The sequence below is a fragment of the Thermobia domestica genome, chromosome 3, assembly GCF_964235325.1.
Source record: "Thermobia domestica chromosome 3, izTheDome1.hap1.1, whole genome shotgun sequence".
Lineage (NCBI taxonomy): Eukaryota > Metazoa > Arthropoda > Insecta > Zygentoma > Lepismatidae > Thermobia > Thermobia domestica.
Genome location: NC_137456.1, coordinates 2,470,153 through 2,494,907, shown reverse-complemented (window position 1 = coordinate 2,494,907; position 24,755 = coordinate 2,470,153). Strand labels below are relative to the sequence as shown.

General features: G+C 34.8%; 1 protein-coding gene across 2 annotated transcripts in view; it reads right to left on the bottom strand.

Annotated features, from left to right (window-relative positions):
- Window positions 1-752: 752 nt before the first annotated feature.
- LOC145682375 (uncharacterized) overlaps window positions 753-24,755 on the bottom strand; it is a 76,630-nt gene continuing 52,627 nt past the window's right edge. For both annotated transcript variants that reach the window (XM_081753964.1, XM_081753965.1), the window contains 4 exons: window positions 20,783-21,013; window positions 19,023-19,236; window positions 13,694-14,665; window positions 753-7,030 (listed from right to left, as the gene is read on the bottom strand). In XM_081753964.1, the coding sequence (XP_081610090.1) occupies window positions 6,288-7,030; window positions 13,694-14,665; window positions 19,023-19,236; window positions 20,783-21,013 (2,160 nt within the window). In that variant the 3' untranslated portion in view covers window positions 753-6,287. The remainder of the gene's footprint in view (window positions 7,031-13,693; window positions 14,666-19,022; window positions 19,237-20,782; window positions 21,014-24,755) is intronic.

Here is a 24,755-nt window from a genome sequence, read left to right as displayed (position 1 = left end):
TGTATTTGTTTCATTTCTGTAGCATATTGTGAAATGAATGAACGTCAAATAATAACTTGACCTCGGGTAACATAATCAAACTTCTGAAAATGTTGAGCACCGTATTCTATACTTACATCATTTCGATATAGGTATTCTAATAGTGTATGAGGAAGACTGTCACCAGATGAGTCAAAAGTGTACATTATATCAAACATTTCCGAGTGACACATCCAGTGTTGCACGGTTAGCAGAACGACCTAAATCAACAAGATGCAGGGTAGATATATAAATTACAATAAACCTACCTGTGTACCGTGAGGAATAAATATCTTTTTGTGGTTGTTGATGGAAATCGAAATCTAGAATTTTTAAAAAGGACATTTATTTGTCGCGGTAGAAAGGTAAATTTACTGTAATTTTTGTTGATATTATTTTATATTTTGCCTATTAGCAAGGATGCCGATCCCCCCTTTCCCCAAGGCTCATGTGGGCCCCCCTAGTATATTTGTGAATATACAATATTTGGCATAATTTGAATGCAATTTGTCTTAACATCCTCATATATATACCTTCTACGTCTGAGTGCCCCCCTCCCCCAAAAAATTTACAGAAAAATCGGCGCCCTTGCCTATTAGTGTGGTAAAATGTTTCGGTGCAAAATGGCCAACGTGCTGAATCTTTTCAACTACATAAAACTGATTCCTAGAGAAGTAAAACCTATAGGCTGGTGATAGACAAATCATGCCAGTAATGATAATAATAATCTTGACTACGTACTAAAATAATTTATTTTCTCAATTTTTCTCCTAATATACATTCACACAAAATAACATCTGTAATTTTAAAACCACCCGGAAACATAAAATTCCAGACATCAGTAACCTTACATCATCTGTGATAATATGTAGACGTAGCTTCCATCTTCACAACACATCTTAATTGGAAAAGTAAACAGAAATTGTAAGCTCGATAGGAAGTGACTTTTGTATACTTAGTATCTTACTACTATCTTTAATCCGACATCCTACACACAAATATATACACCAACTTTATCAGTCCATGGCGCTTTTTTTTTTTATTTTATTTTGTTGGACAGGAGACAGAGTTAACACAATATAAAGTACATTATACGTATAACAAACAGTGTTCATTTCAGATCAATACTTCCCAGAGCCCCGTGAAACCATCACTTATATAAGAGCTAACAAGTTTTGAAAATTTCAGAGCAAACAGAGATTAAACACGAACTCCTGAAAATCATTTTGATATAGAGAATCACTGACAAACTGCCTATTATTCTCCATGACAAAACTTCCATTAAGTGAACACAAGTGAAAAAGAAATAAAGTGACATACTGACGAAAACAGAAGTTCCCATAAGTAATCGCTAATACAATCTCCAAGTAGAGTTTTAGTAAAACCAGATTTCATGATATGTATTTTTCACTTAGCACTTTCACTTGCCGAAACTCCTTTGCAGCTAACGGATAGTTCTTAACTTACGTGCAAGAGTCTCGTGTTCGATTTTCGCTAAGAATATACAAGCCTAGCAGAAATGATACATTCATTTTGATAAGGCTATATTTTCAAACGTATTACACGTACATGCATGAATATGAAAAGAACCACAAACTCATCAAGTTTGTCTTGTGTATCCCAGGTGGCAGCACGAGTCCATTATCTTTCCGATGCATATTTTCAAAATACACTGAACTCTAGCCATAAGGCACTGTGAACGGGGTTACGCTTGGCAACAATGTAGAAAACATGAATGACGTTTATATCGCGATCACGAGTCGTGACCTACATATAGCAGAAAGTAAAGGCCAGATGCTGTCGGCCCTGATAGCCGAGTGAGCTAGCGCAACATGCTAGTAAGGAAAATCGTTGTTGGCGTGGGTTCGAGTCCTGTTACGAGCGTTTTTCCTATTATTTTTATTTTTTTTTATAATACTTCTTATTTCATTAAAATAAGATTGCCCTTGTACTTATACAGATCCATAGCAAAAGTAATAATAATAGTAGTAATAGTAGTAGGAACGGGTTAGATTCCAATTCAGCATTCATTTGTTTCCGTGCGATGTTGCCAAACCTAATGCCTTCTGGCTAGAGCTGAGTGTATTTAGAAAATATGCCTTTCCGATCGGGTGACAGCATAGCACTACGAGGTTAGTACCTGTCGAAAATGGAGGGAAAGCAAAAAAAGCCGTCTGGACGTGTGTCGTCTCACCAATGGGCCACACATTGAACATTCGTAGAGGGTGTATAAACTTGGTGAGTCTGTATAGTTCTTTTCATACATCTTTCATGTGTGTGCGTGTAATACTTTTGAAAATATAGCCTTTTCAAAATGAATGTATCATTTGTGCTAGGCCTGTATGTGACTTGTCACTCGCAATAAATTCACAACCTTGAATAATATAGCCCTCAGTGCTGCAAAATGAAGACTTTTTTTTTTTAATCATATATGAACAAAAGAGCTCAAATAAACATACCCAAAACCCTTGGTAACTTATTTTTAAACAACTTCCTATGTTTTCAAGACCAATGTTATCACATTTTTATGTAATAAAACACATTTCACATGCCCGTATTTTTGTGGAACCTTACTTTTCCCATATAGACATGCACTATTTTTTTAACTCTAAAGTGGGCATCTATCTTGGAACTAGGCAGCGCGAAAATAATCTTTATGCTGGACACATAAAATATTAAACTCCAGATATGAGTAAACACGTAATATTCCTTTTACTGCTATTATGTTTACGAAGAACATTAACTTTGGGAAGAAATAATTTATGCACAACGTGACTAGTCCAAAAATACAGGAGCTGATGGTACTGTTCATGTTGGCAAGTGTGCGAACACATGGGACAGTATTAAGCTTTTGTTTGCTTTGATTTGATAGCGTCCCTTTCAGCAGCGAGGCTATATGAAACGTGGACCTACTGATTAACGCGGAATGCGAACCACACGAGCTCCAGCCGGGAATCGAACCCGGGTCTTCAGCGAAGGCGCGTACGCTAACCGCTTAGCCACGAAGGAGCTCAACACCATTAAGCTTTCCTATTAATATTATGCAATTTCAATTCATTTAATACTCCAGTTCAATGAATTTATTGAGTTATGGTTGGTTGCCTGTTGTTTTCTTTACGTATTCGTCGTATTTTTCCTTCAAATGAATATTTAGAGAGATTTATAATAAATGATGATCGGATACATGTTACAACGTGTTAGAAAAAAATACGAAAGGTTTGTCTCATTTCATTGTTTACTCGTCAACCTCCTTTAGGAGGTTTTAAGTCCACATCTAATGGCAGCCTTTGTGTTCGGTTCGAAACAAAGGATGAGCACGTTGTTTCCTGAAATTAAGGGTCTTTATTTGAATTTTCACCAGATTTAATTCCGTACGAAGCAGTCTTTTTCGGCTCGAGAGGGATTGGCGGGGTCAAAATTTCTTCAACTTTCTGACGTTCCTAAAAACATCTTTGCTGTGTGTGAGCTCATTCGTGGCTAAGCGGTTAGTGTATGTGCTTTTGGCGTGGGAGACCCAGGTTCGATTGTCGGCAGGAGCTTATGTGGTTCGGATTCCACGTCTCATATAGCCTCGCTGCTGAATGGAACGTTAAACTCAAAATCACCTCACCTCTTTCCTGTATGCAACCAATAATACATATTTGTTATGCGGGGCTACATTACAGGGGAGGATAAAGGTTTTGCTTTTCGTTTACTTATACTGACAGAGACAACGCAAACGCTTTTGCTCTTCATTATTTATTTTATTCAGTTCATTTTCAGATATTTTGCATAAACCTCATACTACCCATGCGAAGAACGAGCATGTCAAGTAGTATTAAATAATGTTGAGAACTATTTTTTTAATACTATCATAATCTGTATAGTTTCAAGTAACTTCAGTATTAACGAAATACAATATGTCGTTAAAAGAGAATAATGTTATTTCTAAAGTATCTATTGAAGCTTTCCTGGCGACGTATTGTGAACAGTTATTTCTGTTTATAGAACGCAAGTTCATCGAAGACGTAAAAATATTAATAAAAGCCACCTGTAATGCCTACTTCATGTACTGAACAACGACCGTGCAAATACATTTTCTTCGGATACTGTCGATTCTGTCCTGAGAGCTAACGACCAGGAGAATAAGTATCAACTACTTGGATTATCAAGCGAGAAGAAATGAAATATTTTCACAAACACACAATTCACAGTCCTTCACTAGCTTACACACGATGCTATGCATGATCTAAACTATCACGTAACTTGTCCACCACTGAGCCAACCCCCTGAAGAACCAAGAAAGATTCATACGTTGATCATGAAAAATTACGGTGCTTCTTCATATCTTGATGATTAGTTTTTGCTTAAGATGATGATCTGGGTTAAATTCCTGCTGGAGATACACGTAATTCTAAACGCAGCCATGACATTGAGGAGCAACTTTAAATTCATCAAGAAAACTTGATTACATAACACAATATACTTTTAGTCTGCTTCGAGAAATTGGCAAAGACTGGAACACGAATACAACAGAAAAGTTACTTGAAATTATGTAGCCAATAGTACTTACAAGCTCTAAAACTGAAGTATACTTTGCCTGAAAAACAATGTATCAACTAAACGTGTAACATTCATAATCTTCAATAATTTAGCGGACTGTTTTAAATCTTTGCATAACAAAGTTATTACGGTGTCTGTATTGTATCTAATATTTTCACATTTCCTACATAACTGCAAACTTGAATTACGCGAACGTAATTTTAAAATTCCAATATCATATTGCCCATTTTCACAATGAGATTTCCTATTAAGAAAGGATTGATGAATATATACATCTTAGAAGCATAAAATGTCTGAACGAAGATCAAGAAAGCAAATCGTGAAATTTCAGTAAATAAAGGAAGCCAATATAATATTAGTATCACAGATATCGGTAGTTATTTTCTATTATGAGGCCTATTCTATCCATTTTTGACGTAGTCTAAGCCTTCACATGAAGTTTATAATGATACGTTTGTGGGTTCTGTTTTACGTCCTTATGAAACACTAAGAACAAGACCTCCTATGAAAGTGGAATTCAAACAACTACTTTGGTTTCTGACCAGAACAGAGTTTGAATCTGAGATTACATGCGCAAGTGCTCTAGCCAGGAGGATAATAGGCGAGTCTATCTATAACAATAAAGTCCTCATAACGTATCCACATGTCAGTACGCATTGTGAAGATGTTTGAACGTATGAAACGTTCTCTATATCTTGATGAGCATAGTGGAAACCCTTTTTCCGAGATTCCGATTTACAGAAGGACAAAACTGCTGTCTCATGAGTTAGATCCAGCATCAACATTTGAAGCAGCACATATCTATTCATCAGGAAGCTACAAGTTCTCAAAATTCTTGTTCACCACACCTACAGTGCCTTGTCAGTGTGATTCGCAACCCACGTTTATAAATAGAAAATAACTTATCAGAAATTATCATACAAACTCTCTCAATACCCTATATTTATCACCATGTTTGCTTCATAATATACGAGCTGATACCAAAAGTACTGAACTACTGACTTCATTTACAGAGTCACTTCACAGTCAAGCGCACAAACATAATTTTACACTGTATCACGTAAAGTAATGTGATGTGTTACATTCAACGACTAGTTCCTTTAAAGCACAAAAAACTGAAAAAAAAATGTTTACAACACTCAATTGCATTACATATGAAGCGGAGTTTTATGAACTTGTCAGAAATTTTGCATTTCTACCTTACAAGGACTCAAAAACTACAATTTGACGTGGAGGACCTCTAATTTAAACTTTTTTTATACTAGGTAATGTACAGTTTAATTTTACAAAAATACTTCGATTTGCTCTTTGTTCAATACAAATACTAATCACCTCCGCTTCAAACTATTTAACACAAATATCACACATTGAATGGACCCATTTTTTTTTACAACGCCCAAACCACGAAAACTAAAGAAAATAAACTCAAAATACTTACGTATACAACACACCCATCCACATACATACCAATAACAACTTATGTAACATACACTACATTCAGAAACATCTGGTATACAATCTTATGAATCCCTGTAGTTCTCCACTAATACCTACACACTATTTACAATCACATGTACAAAAATATTCTTATAAATACAATAATAATCTGCTATTATAGAAACATGTACTTATTTACACTCAGGGAAGGGCAGTTCGAACTAACGAAACACTTACAACATCTTGTATATCAGTTTTCCTTATGTAGGTACATATAGTTTTCCTAGTTTTCACTCCACATCTTTCTTTGAACGTTGTGGAACATATTTTAAATCTCTTTTCATAGGCTTCACGTCCTCATACTTATTCTGCTCTATCATCTCCTTTTCTCCAACAGGGACAGAATCTAATTTCTTAGGCACTTCGGGGTTAGACAAATAGGCAACGGTTTTTATTAAGCTTTGGTCAACATCTTTCGGTTGATAAGACACACCTTGATTATTACTATTACTGAGGGCTGGTTTATCAGAAGCTACCACATTTCTTTGAGTGCTAACCATATTATCTATAATGACTTGCTTCTTAGTATCATCCGTGGCAACTTGTGATGGATTATTTTGGATCATTTCGTTATTGTTATTATTATTATTATTATCAGACACATATCTTCCATCTTGATCATGTTTGGTTTCTACTTCCACATCACGTTTCTCTCGATGGAAAGATTGTGGTAACTCTTCTTTTACCATTTTCATATTTGCACTGTCCAAAATATCCCTCCTTCTCCCTACACTTTCTTCTTCTTTCACAGCTTTATTCTCACTCAGTTTGTTGTCCACAACGATTGGAACGGGCTTCGGAAGATATTTCTGTTTTTCAGGCGATTTCATCAAATCGTTAGCTGCTACTCCTTGGTTCGCCAAAGGTATTGGCAGTGCATTGTTCAGCTGCTTTATTGCACTGGCTACTGGCTGCTGCACAGCTACTGGTTTTACATCTTCTTTCTTCTGATAATTTGGAACAGCAACAGCGTCTGAAATGAATCAAACACGAAAATTAACACAAGTCGTGCAGCAGATACGAATAGAGACTTAAAGGTTTAGAAAACAAAGATTAGAGAAAAATATTTGATACGAAAAGGGATGCTTGAAACTAGTAAATTTAAAACTTGTATAATGTGGAATTTCAAAATAGTTACAGGTTACCGAGTTACTTATAATAAAAACAAAATAAAAACGTAACCAACAAAAAATAGCTACTCACTCAGTCGCGTCAACACTAGTGAGTTTTTTTGAAGACTGATCAATAAGTTGTGTTGATCCGACTTATTCTTGCCATTAATACTTTCATTTTCAAATTAATATTTCTCCATCCAAACAGTACTGTTTAGAGACAACGAGGGGAGTTTATAACTTATCCTAAAACAATCCGCTTAGGGACACCAATCGTTGCTAAAACACAGAAAAAGGGAAGAAAATATATTCTAAGGAATGTGAAAGATGTCAAGTTCGATTGTGTCTAACGTTAAATCCTACAATAAAAGAGTAAAACTGCGTTTATTCGCTTCCGATGAAAGTTTCGCGCAAGCATTTGTTCTCTCTCCCAACTCACCCATCGTGATATCAGCAGCCAATCATCTATTTATTGCTTTTATTTGGTTATTTTTAAAAGCGAATTGGCAAACGTATTGCCAATTTATTTAATATTACACGTACATATGCGTAATAATAAACCCAAGTTATCATGTTAGATATTCCTATAAAAAACTTGCTTGCAATGTTACCTTCGAAGTCTTCAATAATAAGACCTATAAACCCAAAACAATCCGTTTTAGAAATTACTAACACACCGTATGGAACATTGTACTATTATTTATCTACTGACCTGAATAATGTTCCTTCCAATATATATTTCAAATACATTGTGGCGACATTTTTCATCAGTCAGAAAGCTTAAGTCGTTATTTTATGTAGGGTCTTCACATTGTTCTCGTATTTCAAAAGTTGTATAATAAAAAATACGAGGGTCATCAATAAAACAAAGACCGTTTAGTTATATACAATGAAAAACACAATATTTATTGGCAAAAAACAGTTCTGTTATAGACCTGAAGCTTCCTTCACTTCTCTACATAATCACTACCTTCATTTAAACATTTGTCGTATCTTAACTACAAATTGGCTACTTACCAATGAATCCTCTCTTGAAAAATTTAAAGGTTTTGACGTTTCGGAACTCTCAGCTGGTTCCTTCCTCAGTGGCAAGGTAAAAAGGATTAATAAGGAAAGGAGAAAAAAAGGAGTAAAACCAGGAATACACACCACTATATAAAAGTAACGTACAAAAAAGATCCTGAGATGAATAGAGCAGAATTAAAAACGAATGAACTGAATGAAAAAGAACGTGGTGTCTACGTTAGGCCACTATTGCCAGATCCAAAGTATGCATCAAAGGGTAGGTACCCAAGTTCGATCAATGTTGCCAGTATCAAGGTTCAATGCAGGTTTGTATTTATGAATAAAGAACGATTCTTTAATTTCCCGTTGTTTTTTTGACTTTGCTGAACCTATTACCTTGCCACTGAGGAAGGAACCAGCTAAGAGTTCCGAAACGTCAAAACCTTTAAATTTTTCAAGGGAGGATTCATTGGTAAGTAGCCAATTTTTTGTTGATTTTGAATATCCCCCCATGCGCCCATGTTATTATAATTTGTCGTATCTGTTTATAAGCTTCAGAATTCCCATGTTATAATCTTTTTTTCTGGCAGTTCATTAAACCAGGTGGTCACTGCGTTCAAACATTTCTGTCCCGCAGTTTACTCCTCTTTCTCTCTCGTTAAGGGTCACTGGCTTTCGTAACAGCTGTGCTCATAACAGTGTGAGTAGAGGTTGCAATAAGTCGCTTCTGTGCAGTTAGGGTGGTCAAAATGAACCGTGTGACTGAAAATCTTATCGGCTGTGAAGTAAGGAGTGTTATTCGATTTCTGAACACTCTAAAGGTGAAACCGGCAAAACTTTACCCGCAACTAACGGCGGTGTATAGTGGTAATGTAATGAACGAACGAAATGTAAGAAAACCAGGGTGGAGAAAAATCATGATTTTTTTTAAAAAAAAAATCATTTTTGTTGATTTTTTTGATTTAAATCGATTTTTTTGATTTAAATCAAATCTTTCTCCTCGTATAATACAAGTCGCGAACTGAAGAAAAAACATTAAAACTTAGTATTAAATGTTAATTATGCCATTTAAGTGAAAATATTGGGGTTTAATTTTGAATTCATCCCCAATCGTTAACCTATTTCAATCCCAATGTTTCTTATGCATTATGGAGAAAGTACAGCAACGTTTATCAACATGACTTTTTTTAAAACAAAGATTACTGATATTTGGCAGGGGCATATATTTATAATAAAATAGAACTAGCTTGCGGCATGAAATACATATAAAGTACATAAATTTCGACTAAAATTAACTAACTTTATAGCCTATAGAATCCGGAGGTTCAATGCCGCGCTCACAAAAGCTTTCCACTGACTTCTATCCCTAGCTAACTGGATCCAGTTTCTATTTTGTATTTCTCTTTCTATGAGATGCATTTTAATATTGTTCTCCCATTTGCACCTAGGTATTCCTAATGGTCGTTTTCCGATTGGTGTTTCAGTTAAGACTTTGAAAGCGTTCCTAATTTCTTCCATCCTGGCTACATAACCTGCCCACCTGAGTTTCCTAGACTTGATGACCCTAACAATGTTTGGTAAACCGTATAAATTATATAGTTCCTCGTTATGAAGTTTCCACCATTCCCCATTCTCGTTCCTCTTGGGTCCGAATATTCGTCTTAGGATCTTGTCCTCAAATACTTTCAGTCTATGCTCTTCCCTCATAGTAAGCGTCCATGTTTTGCAACCATACAGAACAAAAGGCACAATTATCGTTTTATATATTTTAAGCTTCAAATTCCTCGACATAATTCGCGACGAGAAGAGATTTTGAACTGAATAATAAGAGGAATTCCCTGCTTTTAGTGGATATTTAATTTCTTCGTAAATATCGTTTTCGTCTGTTAATATTGATCTTAGATATTTGAAAGTATCCACTTTATCAAAAGTATTACTCGATATTTTAACGCATCCAAAATTTCCTGTATTACAATTCCGGGGAACTTCTATGTAGGGGAGAGTTCCCGATATCGCACCGGGTTCTAAATCGCACCACCCCTAGTTTAAAAAGAACCGTAGTACTAACAAGCCATCTAATAGTTAAATTAAATACTTAAACATATTTCCATAATTATAGAGTAAAGTGACGGCGTTCATAAGTTATGTATGTGTGCAGTTGCAGTACAATATAATTGGAGTATTCCTTCCTAATTTTCGGGGTATTTCACAGTAGAATAGAGATTAAGGTAAGAGAATTAGCTTATGTTTCAATAAGTAATAAAAACAATACCATTAACTATAATATATACCATTAATATTATAGTGACAAACTCATTATTTTTTTAGTTTGTGAGGTATGTAAAGAATATTTTTTTTTTTAAATTATGTAGTTTCTCAAATCGCACTACTGCCGTGTGTCCGAAATCGCACCAGTGCGATTTTGGCTCCCATGATGAATTGTTTTTCGGTTACAATTCACACAAGGTGGGCACATGGCAATATGAAAAATGGTCTCCGGAGTCTATGAATCGTGCTTTGAAAAAATATATAAAAATAAAGTGACGCTGCCCAGCCCAATAATAGGAGGAAATAGAACTACCAACATGTAACCACAAAGAACAGAAGTACTGTCATCAAGTCCTTTAAAAAAAAAAAAAAATAAATAAAAATAAAAAAAATAATAAAAAATAATAATAATAATAATAATACAATTTTAAAAAATTGAAGAATAACGGCAAAGGCAATCAAGACTATCCAAACATGTGGAGAGATCTAATCCTTCTGAACCGTCAGCTAGGTCTGTATGTGCTTCAGGAAACCTTAACACCAAAAAGTGTATTCGAAAAGTAGATACATCCAAATCACGATGCTCCGAGCTAATATTCGCAGTGTTTCAAATGTGGCTTTTGAAATCAATGAACGAGATTGGTTTTGCGTCCTTTGTCAACAAAATTTAGTCGAAGATATGGTACAGAGTGTTTTGTGTAAAGTCTGGATACATGAGCCTTGTGCAGGTGTTTCAGGAAATGAACGTGCATTCCAATGTGATTTTTGTGCACATGAGGTGTAGCTGTTTGTTTTCCATAAATATCCATACTTTACGTTTCATAGGATTATGAACAATATTGCTCATTGGATCAACAATATGGATATTTTTTTTTAATGATATGTTCTACCTCGTATTAATAACACTGAGATAAAAGAATGTGATATATCATAGATATATTAATTTGTTTTACTTCTAGGTTGCATTTCTACTTAGCTTATTTCTAAGGTGTTATTTCTGTGTTCGGTTATTTACATTACAGTATTTTTCTCTTTAAAGATGTATTATACCTCATCTTAATATAACATAAACAAAAGAATGCGATATTCCATGGAAATGATGATTTGTTCTACACATATGAATTACTGTAAAATTTGCGTCTATTCAAATGGCGGTGCGATTTTGGCTTCACATCGTGCGATTTGGGAAACCTGTTGGGTAAATCGCACCAATCGCAGGCTTTATCACTTTTGTCATATCAAGACATCGTTATGAAGCCACTGTATTAAAAAAAAAAAAAAAAAAAAAAAAAGTAAACTATAAAGTTCAATAGATCAAAAAATCATTTTAAATTTCTTCAGAAGTTTCGAATTAAAGCAATTTATGTAAAAAGTGGTGCGATTTTGGCTACTCTCCCCCATTTAGTACATAACTTTCGCCTAAAGTTTTAATTTTTTTTCGGAGAGGGAATCGGACCCCTCTAAATACGCCCCTATTATCTGGAAACACAAATAGACGTGGACACAAAAGAATTTTCGTCTTAAATGTCCATGGTGATTTCCCCGTTGGAATAGTTAACGGTTTAAAAGCCCCAATGTTACAAAGAGAAGATAGCAGGATTCACTTGCTACCCATTCCAAACGGGATTTTCCCTAATCATTCTCTGCATGATACTCGTTTTCATACTGTGCGTACATACATTTGAGTCTCATTGCATTATGATTATTATTTTCCATAATCGAAATAACAGAACAGAAACGAGATTTTACTTCTTTTCTCTTTAAATTAATTCATTTCGAAATTTGATTTAAATCAACGATTTTTATTTAAAAAATCAAGTGACTTAAATCTTGATTAAAATCGTGATTTAAATCAGACTGATTTAAATCAATCCACCCTGAAGAAAACGATGTAAAATGTTCAACAATAGACGAACAAATGTGCACAATGAAACTCGACCTGGACTGGCAGCAGAAGAGTATAACATGGGAATTCTGAAGTTCGTTAACACATACGATAAATGTTTATTAAATGAAGGTAGTGATTATGTAGAGAAGTGAAGGAAGTTTCAGGTAAGTAACATAACTTCTTTTTTTCCCCCAATAAATATTGCAAGGTGTCTACTAAATTTCATTTTCAATATTCCAGTATATTTCCAGTATATTCAGTATAACTATCAGCAAAATTCCAATACCTATTACAATGATTTTTTTAAAATGCTTTAGGAACAATGAAACACACTTGATGATTTCGAGTTTGAAATTGTTTTACCATCAAAAGAATATTTTTAATGAATTTAGTTACCCTCGATTTTTTTGAAATACAGATGATTTTTTAACATTTTTTGAAGGTTTCCCAATTAATCACACAGTTATCCACTCCGCCCATTGTTCTAAATGTCTAATTACAAAATTAATACAACTCTTGCTTTGGAAAAATTTACAATCTCAATGAATACAAAATTGTTTCTAAGACTATTAAAACAATTACTAAAAAAAGTATTGTTGACAAATTATCAGTTTCATCTTTTTTCCAGTATGTGGAACAAAATTCCAGTATCAAAATTAAATTCCAGTATAATTCAAGTATTTCCAATATCAGTAGACACCCTGTATTGTGTTTTTTCAGTTTATATAACTAAACGGTTCTTATTTTCTAAATGACCTCGTATTACACAGTATAATGATCCACATTAGTTCTTTTGTCTACGTGGCCCAGCAGGTATAACTTAAACACTAATTAATGCGTAAATGTTTGAAACTACTACACTAACTATTGCTAAAACTTGTTTTTGAGTTTTGGAAATCCTTGCTTCAATAAAATCTTTCGTAAAAATAACTACATTTATCCACTCAAACGACAACTGCTTCCAATTTGGTGATTATATATAAACTCACTTTTTATAATTTTGAGCATTCATCAATAAAAATAAAGTAACGAACAGAAATAGTCTTGTTCCTGTTTTTAAGCTAGATACAAAACAAAGTTCAAAAATTAACATACCTACTGGGACAGGGACACAAAGCTATAAGTATACATAAAGAAACTGGGTAATATTTGTTGCTATGCCACTGTTGAAATACACGAACAATGTAAAGACTTAAAATAACGACTTTGGCCTTGTGCTTCTGATGAAAAATGCCTGAACAGTATAGTTGAAATATCGGAGAAAAAACTAAATGCATATTGAAAAGAACATTATTTAGGTTAGTAAGTCTCAGAAATACTTATCAACAAAGCATATTTTCTGTCTCTAGAAGTATTTACTCACCTTTCTGTACTGCCTGCTGATCCCCTATGGCAACAACATTATCTGCTGTCTTCTTGTTTTGCTGAATGGCAGGCTTGAAGTCACTTAAACGCTTTTCTGGCATTCGTACGTCATTGATAACGGGCTGCTTCTCTTCGCGTACCACCGGAGGGTTTACAAACGATTGTTGCTGCTCCCTCTTCACTAATTCAGAATTCTGTTGAGGCACAACCGGTGGCATTCTATCTTGTTGTACCTTTGGTTTAGCATTCAGCAGTTGAGGTTCCAATTTTTTATTCCCCTGACCATCAGCGGCGAGTGCTTGTCTAGAAATGTCCGCGTCAGGCAGCTTATTTGGCATCTCCATAGCTCTTGGTGGTGGAATTTCTGGTGCTTGTACGGGTTTCTCTTTCACGATTGGTTCATTCATATCATTCCCTTGGGACTGAAGTGCTGTATTGTCTTTTCTAGGTAAGTTATTGGCTTCATCCACCCCCACCTTCTCACGTTCCAGGTCTTTTTTATGTTCTTTCAATTCCTCTAGGATCTGCTTCTGAGCAGCTAAAATTTTTTTCTGTTCTTCTTGATGGGCGGCTAGCTTCTGCAGTATCTCCTCCTGTTCCTTGTGTTGCTTGCTTTCTTTTTTCTCCTTCTCTGCCTGTTTCTCTTCCTCCTCCTCTTTGTTGATAGCTTCTGGAGCAATCTCTCCGTTGCCTTCCTTTTTCGACTCTTTCATAGCCTCCGGTTTTTCTCCCACCTGCATCTCCTCCCTGCCTTCCTGTTTTATTTCGACGTTCTCTTTTGCTTCCGGTTTTTCAGCGGCGACTGCAGCGCTCTCTACTTTCTTCACTTCCTCTTGTTTATTGGAAATTACGGGTTCCATCGGCACCGGAGGTTCCTGTCGCTTATCGCTCTTCACATCGTCTTGGTCTTTCTTCTCCTCCTTCTGGGTATCAACGTCTGCCACAGCAGCCACTGCGTCCGCTATTTTATCTACGAACAAATTCAATATTTACTTACAGAACACTTACTTACAGTAAACTGACACCTCAATGTCCCTGATAGTTCAGAATTTTAAAATTCTGAATATTTCGGAAAATTTAACGGTTTCTTTTATTCGACAGAACAAGGCTTCTACTTGATTTTGTATTAGTCCAAATATCCATTCTTGTTGAGTCTTGAACCTATTCTTATTAAATATTTTCGAAGATCTTAAACTTTGATCTCAGCCTTGTGTTTAATATCTTTGAAGATATTTAATAAGGATAACAAGAAAGCAAATTTGGACTGATATAAGCGCTGTACTGTCAAATGAACGACACCGTTAAGTTCTGTTTTTAATTAATTTTTATTTTTAATGTTCAAAAATTTGAACTTACTGAACTATCAGAGACACAGAGGTCAGTCGAATTAATTTAAATACACATTAAGTATCATGATAGATTTCTTTTAGCAGATACGAGCGCTGGAATCATTTTATCCACAAAAACTATATCTTTGATTTTTTTTAAAAAAAAATTGAAAAATCTTAACTATCGGAAACCGAAAAAATCTTAATCAGACTTAATCTAATCTGAGATACTTAAGAGTCGGTTATTCCAAATAAATTCGGAATATTTCGGAAGTAACCGTGAAACAAGAGGCAAATATTATAACTTGAAGAACGTAACGCAATACAGCACAGGAAGTATCACGTATAAAAGATTTTGGTATATTATTTGTAGCTGAGAAATATCCAAAGCCATATTATGATCTCATTAAGGAAAAAAAATTAAATCTACGGTTATGCCAGTGGCTAATGAAGACAGTGATAAGAAATGAATGAAATGGTGGAATGAAAGAAGTGGGAGGAAACGGGAGAACCCCGAGAAAACCCCCACAGACGGTATGTGTCCACCACAAAGTTCACTTGGCGCGAGGTGGGATCGAACCTCATGCATCAGAGGTAAAGGCTCTACCACTGAGCCACTGCGACCCCCGATCTCATTAAGTTATTTACCATTCGACGTAACTTCATTTGTCTATCTGCGAGTTCACGATAACTTTCGTAAAAATTAACAGATTTTAATGAAATTTTGCATTGCTTTTCTCGAGGCTTCAGAAATAAGTATGCTGTTCGGATATTTACTGAATGAAACTTTACAGTACATAGTACATACGAGAAATCCTTAGGTACAAAGGTAGGCACACTGTTTGACTATGGTTTGGAACTAAAATTCGTCACGACCAAAGGGTTAAAGAGGAAGGGTTTATACCAACTCAATGTCGGAGACTTGCAGATATATAAAAGCTGATCCGTTTCTATCCGAACAAGTTGAAGCTGTTGCGTTGCGTAAGGAGTTGCCGAAGGTATTCCATCTCCCCACCGATTATGTTCGATATACCAGCCACCAGTATGGACCATCGCACGACAACGCAGTTTCGTTGCAGCAGATTTCGTTGCTACTCTACCAGAGATATATTGTCCCATTCGTGGCAGCAAGCTTTCCAGACACATTTTACCGCATGAACCCGATGTGATGAAAGAAGCCGCTTATAAGGTCCATAAGCAGAGTAATCCATGGGACTAGCATCTGCACTCTTAACGGAAATATCATCGAACGGAATAGCATTGTTTACAGTTGCCGGCCATGCGTCGCTACAAGGCAAGTCATGTTTTGGTAATAACTTGTAGCTTTGTTCTGATGATGTTCTACACACCGTCATATAACGCTGGTACTTCCGTTTGTGTAAACGGAAGATAGGGCATGTTCTACGTATTAAGCATCAGTGGTTTTGACGTTTTTTCGACCTTACAAATCTCGTGCCTCCCTCTGTAGTAAAAGCGAGTAACAACCATAACATATTCAAGAAATATTGTTTGCATTGATGCACAAAGTTACATCGGTCATTTTAAGTAGCACCTCTGTAGGTGCTGGCTCTAACTTTTTCCACAGTCACTTAGCTAGAACTATGGTTCGTCTAGTGTCTCAACTTATATGGCAGTCACTAGGCTGCCTTTGCGAACAGACTGATCGCAAGATCTACTGTTCATTGGACTGTCCTTAAATACACTGTAGTAATGGATTCTCCAGATAGCAGTGTTGCCACAGTCCTAACTCTGAAGTGGGCTGAAAAATAGTATCAAATTGAAACAAAATGGGCTGAATTTTATACCAGTGTAATACACGGCTCTATAACACGAAACTGAAAGAGGTAATGTTCTAAAACAGCCCCCCTCTTCCAAGAGCACAAATCACGTGTCGATATAGATCTATAAAACGCAGAAATGTTCCGATATCTTTATATTCGTCAATATGGCGTCACTAATAAACTTAGCCCCCTAAGCCAGCAATTATGTCAATGTACTTTTCGTGCTATTATCTTTTGGTGTAGAATCTTTGCAATGACATATATTATAGACTTACTTGAGCACACACTGGTCTTCTTCAAAATATTCAACACTGATTCAACGTGTTTGTGTGGTTCAATTTCTTTTTAAGGTTTGAAGATAATATTTCCACCACACTGCTTCCTTCTTGTCTCCTTCATGCGTGGCATGCATGCGCCACCTAGCGTCATTTGTATCCCAGTATAGTTCGAATTACGAATTTTCTACACAAAGTTCCTAAGTGTTAAGCGGTGCAACGCCACAGGATACAAGTTCAACAGCATTTTTTAAGAGTCCAACACACAGTATAAGTAATGTGAGATGCAGGAGAAATCTTACCGACACTTTAGAAAATGTGACAAGTATTTGTTAAATGGTGTTGAATTGGGTAGAATTGTACCAACTTTTTCACAAAAGGGGCTGAAAATGCCAGCATGGTACCAACGGGCCGATGAATGACAAAAAGGGCTGAATTTGGTACAATTGTACCAAGTGTGGCAACACTGCCAGGTAGCCATATCCAGGATTTTCTTTAGCACGGGTCTACTTAGCTTCACTAACGCCTATTTTGGATGCAATTTCGTTGGTGATGGTTTGTGGAGGAAGCTGTTGAGCACAACGTTTAATTATAATTCTAACAATGGCCTGTTCTATCACAAAGCTATTGCTCCGACACTGTTCTATCCGGGAACTGCTAAAGTTTGCATTGCAAATAGTCATGACCTACCCTTCCCATACGCGATTTTTTAGGTGACACTTTGCTCACTGAAACACCTCCACTTTGCTACACTTCAGTTGAGACATGTACGTAGTTTTGTTGCTCTGTAAAAATCGGTTTGACAGATGCTGCTGTCTGCAAGTTGTTCCTATGAAATGGATCAATTTCTGTACATGTACTATGATAGTAAAACATCTTTTCACTACAATTTTTGATACAATATAGTGTGTATTTTATTTAGGGATTGCAGGCCGTACTAACTACTTAAGAATCGAAATCTTCCTTGATAAGGGAAAGGAGGAAAGCAATAAATTCACCCAAACTTCGAACTTTCCTCAACTACATAGCATAAGAAAATAACCACTACGATTACTGCTGTAGAAAATCTATTTTCGTGGAACATAGAACATATTCTTTGAGGGTTTCCACTTAAGCCTATCGTTTGGAGCTAAAATTATTCAGAGGCAAAGGAATGATAAATTATTTTTAATTTATTAATGAACTTTCATGAAGGTGTACACTTTCTCTGAGGCTCCCAGTTAGTTCTATTGCTTATGGTAGACATCAATCAGGGGTAAGGGGGTGAATTCCCCCAAGTTTAAAAACATTTCATGGAAACTGTATTTAAAAAACATGAAACACGGTATACATTTTCCTGGAGAATTGAGAATTATTGCTGTTAACTAGAGCTGAAACAGGTTATAGGTAATAAAAACCTACAACTCAGAAAACGGTGATAACTTATAAGTATCGCTACATTTTGTTGTTATTTTTCAGCTGAAAATAACATCCAAATGTTATTTTCTTAAATCTACCACGTCGATTTCTTTTGTTTTTAAAGCTATTTTCTCAAAATTTGCTCTCTGTTTGGCAGTTCCTTTGAGAAACCAGAACTTTATTTAATTTTTGCAGCACCTCTTTTACAAAATCTGACTAATACATTACATGGTTAATGCGTACTTTGTTTCGCATTTAGTCGCCTGTAGAAAATTCATCCCCAACTTACTGTAGGGTGCTTGATAAATAATCTAATAATAATAACAATAGCTAATAACTAACAAGTCATTGCACCTTTTATCATTGAAGTTGAGAGGCATATTGTGTACACAACAATTACGAGATTTGATCACCCTTTCAATGTGATTCTAACATAGTGATGAACTTACCTATTTGACAAAATTAATATGCATGACGAATTATCCATTTTAAACCTAAAATATTAATTACAAACTACTAAAATATCATTAATAAACACTAATAACCTTTAATAAGAGTTTCCTTAACGTCTTCGACTGCCTTCACATTCTCTATTTTGGCAGCCACATTCTCCAACTTAGGAACAACTGGTAACACATCCAAGTCAACTTTGGGGCTTACGGATTCCAGCTGAGACATTTCTGATTGAGCCTTATCAACAGCATACAAATTGGCGTATGTGCCTAAAATAAGGATCATGGCTCCTAGGAAAAATATCACCTGAAACAATAAAAACATTGAATATTTAAAAAATGTCCGTGTAATCACTAGCAAAGTGGTTTAGAGTTTATATAATTATTTATTCCCAACTTCAAGAATAGACTGAACAATTGGAGTACTTATTTCTTTGACACAGAATTCATGTAATTCTCTGATCAATTACCGAAATAGTGTTCTAATGGAACTATGATCTCCATCATTTATTTATATTGAAGGATCTCATCTCCATGTTCCCTAGGGACAGATATGAATAATCATCTAATATTTCAAAGCCTAATCAGATTTCACCTTCTTGCAGCAACACATTGTGAATTTTATATATTTTAATTTTTCTTCATATTTTAAATGCACTGTAAATTCTTAGAAATGTGTACAGTATATATAGAATTGTCACTTGTGTGGTTTTGAGGCCCATATCAATATTTGTACGAAATATATTTTTTAAAGAACAATTCCCTCTTGTCCATTTTGAAGCCAATACAAGATAATATTGTTCATTTTAATGTCATTTCACATTGGAAAAAATTAATATGTCTTATATAAAATATGATATACTTTTCACTGTCCTTATAATTTCATTGCAGTCTCCCACTGGTGAGGATCAGTTCCTGAATACCACCGTCTAGTGTGTATCGTTTCTGTATTCTTTTTCCCATTCTGTCCTTATAACTTTATTGCAATAGTTATCAATTTATGTTTTTTTTTCTTATTTAGTTATTTTTGTAATGAAGTTGTTTGTAATGTAAATAACAAACCATTTAGATTTCTATGATTTATTTTTAGTTTTTGGTACCAAAATATGTGTGTTGTCAGGAATGAATGGACAGAGAAAGGAAACTTGGACAAGGATACAATGCTACTAATTATGACATCCAATTACATTGATAAAAACCAGTTGTGAATGTTTCAAACGCATTGCCAGAACGAACTTAAAAAATAATTAATTTTTCTTACTAACTTCTGCAGGTTTTATATCAATTGTTCTATGTACTTTATTATACTCATTAAACAATTCTTGCAATATGTCTATTCATTTATAATTTCCTTGAGTACTAAATTTTTTCCACATGTTTTATTTAACAGTTCTGTTAAAACGTTCTACAATATGTTGTTTGATCAAGACACATGCTCAAAATTGAAAAAAACGCAAAATATCGTCTTTCTATGACTTACGGTTCCCGAGATATGTCTCCTTAAATCTCCTGAAATCATACCTTTCTTGGTCAATATTTCGGGAACAGTAAGAGCGACGCGAAAATTTCCATCGCTTTCTCAGATAGTGTTCGATGCTCTATCGAATGCAGGGCTCAAAATTGAAAAATTCGCAAATAACAGACACACACACAGACATAGAAAATTGAGTAATGAACTTTTTAACTTCATTGACCAGTGTTTAAAAGAATCCCTTTATTTACCCAGCTGAACAAAGGAAACTAGCCTGAAATATGAAAGGCTACGAGATTTGAACTCGGAACCTCCTGACTGTGACGCTGAACATTAGCTTAAGCCCGCTTGCTAATCTTAATTAATTTTGAGAAACACGTACCTGAGCTAGAAGCCTTTCGTTTGTATTTTTGGTGGACACTCGAATAAACATAATAGCAGGAAACATAATGCAGATAACAGTTCCAATGGTGGAACCAACTAATCCAAGAACAAGTTCTATGTTGGGAATCAGAAGAGCTGTTACAAGTGACACGCTGATGATAAAGACGGTGATGCATTTGAACTTCGGTTCTGGAATGTGATTGCTAACGATCTCATGCGGAGATTGGATCTACAGAAAGAAAGAAAAAGACTTAAATACACAGAATACAACCATGTAAACAATTAATAGTAAATGCATAAGAAGTGAGTATGTAAAACATCTACTATGTGTTATTGCTTACTTTAGGGTAATTTGAAACCAAATATCCTTCTTATTTTTCTGTCAGTTTCATAGAAACAATTTTAAAAAAGATACAGATCTTGGTGCTTAAGCGATCAGCTTTGATATTGCATACATATGGTTACATTTTTTTTTTTTTTTTAATTTCTCACTTTTTAAACACAAATAAACACCCACAATATACTGACTTAAGAGGGAAACAAGTCTAATTTTTACATATTGATAAATGGAAAGTAAAATACGAGGGCCGTTCGGAAAGCAACCTCCAATTGGTTAAAAAAAAGAACAACTAAAGTACATAAGATGAATATATATATATATATATATATATATATATCTGAAAACTACTTCTTCGCTCTATTTTTCAACATAGTTTCCATAAACATTCCAGCAGTTACTATATCTCTGAAGTAGCTTAGAAATTCTATCAGCATAAAACTCTTCCGCCTGTGCCTTGAACCACAGTACTTCCTGTAGCCTAATCTCTGTGTCACTACGTCATATAACACAGTCCTGGAAATTTGTGAAAATTCATTAGAAAATTCCGAGATTGTGAAACGTCGATTTTCACGAACTTTTCGATTAATACTTCTAAACGAGTTCATCAGTGACCACTGATGGCCTGCCACTCCTGTCTTTGTCATGAATGTTTGTTTGTCCACTTTTAAATGAATGACCCATTCACGAACAACTCCTTCACTCATCACTGCTGGTAAATATACGGCACAAAGCTTACAATGAATAGTTGCTGCCGAATATTTTTTTGCCGTAAGAAAACGTATAACAGCTCGCACTTGGCCGAGTTTTCAATAACAGCACACATTTTGAGACTCGTACGAAAGTGGAACTAGTGATCAGACAACCTTCACTCTACCACGGCTGGATGCACACTGATCTCTTGTGCACGTCTAAGCGAAGACGGTAGCGCTGCCCACACTACTTCACGCACAGTGACTAATCGGAGGTTACTTTCCGAACGCGCCTCGTATGTAACTTTCTTGGAGATTATAAGCTTAGAAGCACTAACAGGATAATCTGTTCCATTTTTACACAAATTAAAATGAAACCGAAAATACACGAAGTAGAGAACAAATCGAGTGCTCTATATTCAACATGAGCGTAACATTACATTGACTTTTTCCCCATTTCTATTCCAGACAACAACCGGGAAGTTTCACTGTGTATTGTTATGATTATTGTGTGTATAATGGTAGAGAAAAGAACCTGTAATTCTCTCACATCAAACTAATATAACTGTGATCAAGATACACACTCTTAAAAAAATGTAAACAGTGTACCGTTTGGATGGTATAGCATCATCTTAATCCGACAGTACGTTATACTGTTTTAAGCGTATGCACTTTGCTCACAATAACATCAGGTTAGTTGAAATGCCTTGTCTTCTAAGGGGAACAGTAAATTTATGGAAAGTTGTTTGAGTAGTGTTTAATGGGAACGTCAGCAGCGAAGACATATGCCCCCGTTACGATCAACACAGACTAACACTAACATATCAAAATACAAGAAAGAAAAAAAAACTTGCAAAATAGGAAGAAAAACCCAAAAGAAAAGATAAAAGAGCAAATAATGACATAACAAATATATAACAATAACAATAGTAAATAGATATTAATAACAAATAGTAATAATAGTAACAATAAAGTTAATATGTAACAACAATAAGAGCACCAAGAGAGAAAGTATATAATAATAACAATAAATAGTAAAGAACAGTAACAAATCAACATATCAATAACAATAAATTGACTGAATAATAACAGGGAAAAGATGTTTTATCAACACTATGTTGTATCTGCAAAAAAAAGTCGTGTGGGGATTTGATACAACACTAACAAGTAAGTACATAATACTACGAGGACAGAGGTTCTGATATACACTCATGTCCAAAATGATTGTCGCATATCTATAACTGTCTGTCTTCTTGTAAGAATATAATTTCATAATGATTTTGCATGGTACTTTGAATACTGATACTATGTGTGTAATCGAGAAATGTGTATTTGTGGTAAATTTCGGAGGAAAAAGAGTTATAAATACGAAAATTAGAATAAGTAAAACAAAATGTTGCTAAATGGACAAGAAAGTTTTATTTTCGTTTTATTGTTCTTATTTACTGCTCTTTTGACATGAAATTTTCCACATATATGTCTTTGCCGATTATACAATACTAACATTATAAGAAATACCGGGCGAATTCGTTATCAAATTATATTCCTACAATATATTTATAGACATGCGACAATAATTTTGGACATGAGTGTACCTAGAAAGACGGAGATGAGTGAAAATGACTCATGAAATTAAACTTTTGTTGTAATGTGTAGAGTGATTAATAATGCGTAGAATGTACTACTACCAGTAGATGTATTAAAGTTCTATTACTACTAGCATGAGTTGAAAGAGTATTCACAGCACTAAATGTTTCTTTTTAAGGTATATAATGATAACACGTAAAATGCACTACTACTATTACTTATTATTATTACCAGCAATACTCAAAGCTGAGTATTTGAAAATAATACTGACAAAATTACAAGAATTCTTTGAATATATTCTATCGACTATAATATAATTACTTCGCGATTACAAAATATAATTACTCAGCGACTGACACTTGTAATATCCAATATTTTTAACATAGCACTACAAATTTTTGATCCCGAAATAAATTTGACGTTTCTCGCCTAAATGTACTTCTACCAAGTAATGCAAAAAATCTTCTTACCAGAGCACTTTCCACACACATATTGTTCATAATTGGTACACTTACTTCGCAAACATATTTGTCCATTTTCTACAGATTTAATAATGTCTTCTCTTTGAAGGTCTTTCTGCGTCCTTGAATTTCTTGAAGGACCTGCAACTGTGGGTTTCTGCTTTGTTATCTCCTCCACCAAATCCAAAATAAAGGCTCTTGTACTCTTGCGTTTTCCTGTGACAGCTCTGTACAATATCTAGGAATTTACTGCTGCTAGATCTAAAATGTTGCATAGTACGTGCACTGGCCATTGTCCTGTACCTGCCCGAATGGGATACTTTTAAAGCATCTGGTCGCGTAAGTCATCACCAACTTTGATCATCTTGTACCATAACATAGTTTCTGGTTTCTTCTTTCCTTCAGATTACAGAGGTACACTCATGTCCAAAATTATTGTCGCGTATCTATAACTGTCTTCTTGTAAGAATATAATTTGATAATGATTTTGCAGGGTACTTTTAATACTGATACTATGTGTATAATCGGGAAGTGTATATTTGTGGTAAATTTCATAGGAAAAGAATTATAAATACGAAAATTAGAATGAGTAAAACAAAATGTTGCTAAATAGACAAGGAAGTTTTATTTTCGTTTTGTTGTTCTTATTTACTGCTCTTTTGACATGAAATTTGCCACATACATGAGTTTGCCGATTATACACTACTAACATTATAAGAAATACCGGGAGAATTCGTTATCAAATTAAATTCGTACAATAACATATTTATAGACATGCGACAATAATTTTGGACATGAGTGTACATCTGAATGTAGAAGCGTAAGATTAACTTTTTTACACTGGTAATCTGTTAGTGTGTGACCAAATTTACTTTTGTTCACCATTGTTGTGCG